At 33.9% G+C, this 2,817-nt stretch overlaps 1 protein-coding gene across 1 annotated transcript in view; it reads left to right on the forward strand.

Annotated features, from left to right (window-relative positions):
• Positions 1 to 1,463: 1,463 nt before the first annotated feature.
• The window catches only part of LOC110463960 (perlucin-like), an 8,923-nt gene continuing 7,569 nt past the window's right edge, over positions 1,464 to 2,817 (forward strand). The window contains exons 1-2 of the mRNA XM_021518931.1: positions 1,464 to 1,551; positions 1,965 to 1,968. Coding sequence (XP_021374606.1) covers positions 1,497 to 1,551; positions 1,965 to 1,968 — 59 coding nt within the window. The 5' untranslated portion in view covers positions 1,464 to 1,496. The remainder of the gene's footprint in view (positions 1,552 to 1,964; positions 1,969 to 2,817) is intronic.

Raw genomic sequence — 2,817 nt, forward strand, 5'->3', positions numbered from 1 at the left:
CAAATATTTCAAACCTTCGGCAATGCATCTTCATAAAGTACATATACCGTTGATTGCTTCTTGTTGCAAAGTCATGCTAGCAGATTTAATTATAGTTTTGGCGTTAATTGCTTCATATTGCAACCTTCAAAATATTTTTTTTTCTTTCTCAAACATGTACTATGTCTTCGCAATAACAGGGGTCTTGTTGTGTTTTATATAGTATACTATGGTGTTACTGTGTATAAACCGTCAGTAAAGACCTGAGAAGTCATATATATATAACATTCATCACGTTTCTCCTATAAATGTACTATACTGTAAGTTATATTACCTGACGTAGATAGTCCTAGGTCACGTGACGCGACCAATCAAACCTCGACAGATCCGTTACAGGTCAAGGATGATGTGTGGCCGCTCACACGTGTGTTGACCAACTTAAGTGGCCCTCGTATTAAAAGTCAACTAAACCAAATCGATGCATAATCCTTTCAAATAAACAATCGTTTATATCCGTTTAGCTGCCATTTTTATCATAAATAAAGCACTTCAAAAGTAGGTTAGCAAGATGACCATTAAATCATATGTGTTTTGTTCAAAAACCAGCATATAATATTTGTATGAGCAGTCAATGAGTATTTACCAATACAAATATATATAACAAAAAAGTATGTGCCGTTAAAACGAATGAATGTATGAAATAATCAAATTAGGGTTTGTCGCTAGATGGTTGATAACACTAGCAGATTCCTATAGCATATTTGTTCTGCTGTCATTAGTCCATACTGCAAGGTTTCTTTTATTCCAGAATATAGTAAATCTGTTTTGTCTAAATGTCAAATTAAATGTCAACATGCACAATTTATAATATTAATAATATCCAATATTAATATAGCGCCCTTTAAAACTTGCAAAATTACTCGTAGGTGCTTTATATTAATAATGGTATTCCTTCAGTGACAGTTATCGGATATTGGAGAAAAAACTGACACACAAATCTTCATTGTACATTTCATTACAATTTACAAAAACAAAAATAAAAAAACGAAAAGCTGTTAAGCACGTCAACTGACACAGCTGTAAATTCGAAGCACACATGTGTTTATAAATATTTAGATTATACGATTAGGCCTTTATATAGCTATTTTATATAGGTATATTGTTTACATGTATTATTTGAACTTATGTAGAACTGTAAATGTATAATGATCATATCTTGATCCTAGTTTAATTGATTTTGAGTACGATATAGATGACACTTTTATATTCTCTTGGCACTTTTTGTAAAACAAAATAATAACAACGAACTAGAAAAAAATAATGTGAACACATAGTACAAATGTTTCACTAAATTCAAATGTCAATACAGTGTACCAGAAACCCAAGGTAGCCCCAGATAACAAAGACTAGAGTCATATACGAATATTCTATTTAAAGTAATGAAACTTTGATGGAATATGTCATAATATGATTGTACTGAGGTGCCCTACTTGAGGCGTACAAGATAAGGATTAAACATGGCGGCACCAGCACAGTTTTGTATTTTCATTCTGCTCGTAAAACTTGTTGCAGGTAATATACCATTGTTTTATGGCTATTTTCTCAAACACACTGGCAATATATCAATGTACCAATTGCCTGCCTCCTTTATTTTTTTGTTGTAATTTGTTTTGTTTACATAAATGTGGAACTATCAGACATTTTCAATAATGGTTAAAACGCGATTTCTCCTGTGTTGTTTAATAAGCTGTATTTTCTACATATAGATTAAAGTATCGTCCCATATGTTCTATGTTCCACTTTTTTCCCATCCATTTATTCATATTTAGTTTAATAGCTTGACATCACATGTATGAAAATAAGGGTCGTCGATCTAACAAACTATATAACAAACGGGACGACGTATATTTCCCGATCATATATTTCATTTCCTGAGCAGAAACATACCGCCCCTTTCTAAACTTACCCCTACCAAAATAGGTCAGTGTGCTTATCATTATTTCCTAGGTTGTTGTTGACCTACTTTCATTATATGTGGGTAGCGCACAGTTTAACTGAATGTTTTACAGCAAACACTTACTGTTCAGACGGTTTCACACTAAATGAGGGTAATAAAGGCCTACAACTTTGACTGTTACATTGAACACTAATTATTCAGACGGTCTAAGTTAATTTGGATGGCAAAAACCTATAATTAGTGTGCTTCCGTGACTGACTATCCAGACGAGTTCCAACTAAATGGGGAAAGCACAGACCTGTAATCAGCGATGTTACAGGAAAACACTTATTGTTAATACCGGCTCAAATTAAAGGAGGTAATACAAATCTAAAATCAGCGTTGTAACACTGATCGCTTATTGTTCAGAAAGTTATAATTAGGTTGTGTCGTTACGGATAACGCTGAATGTCCGGACGGGTTCATGTTATATAACAGTAGTGTACAGTTGTAATCAAGGTTGTGTTGTTACAGTGTGCGCTAAATGTCCGGACGGGTTCATGAATACCGGCTCAAATTAAAGGAGGTAATACAAATCTAAAATCAGCGTTGTAACTCTGATCGCTTATTGTTCAGAAAGTTATAATTAGGTTGTGTCGTTACGGATAACGCTGAATGTCCGGACGGGGTCATGTTATATAACAGTAGTGTATAGATGTAATCAAGGTTGTGTTGTTACAGTGTGCGCTGAATGTCCAGACGGGTTCATGTTATATATTAGAAGTGTAAAGTTGTAATCAAGATTGTGTTGTTACAATGTGCGCTAAATGTCCGGACGGGTTCAGGTTAAATACATGTAACAGTAGTGTACAGTTGTTATCAAGGTTGTGTTGTTACAGTGT

This window comes from Mizuhopecten yessoensis, unplaced genomic scaffold (assembly GCF_002113885.1).
Source record: "Mizuhopecten yessoensis strain PY_sf001 unplaced genomic scaffold, ASM211388v2 scaffold10947, whole genome shotgun sequence".
Classification (NCBI taxonomy): domain Eukaryota; kingdom Metazoa; phylum Mollusca; class Bivalvia; order Pectinida; family Pectinidae; genus Mizuhopecten; species Mizuhopecten yessoensis.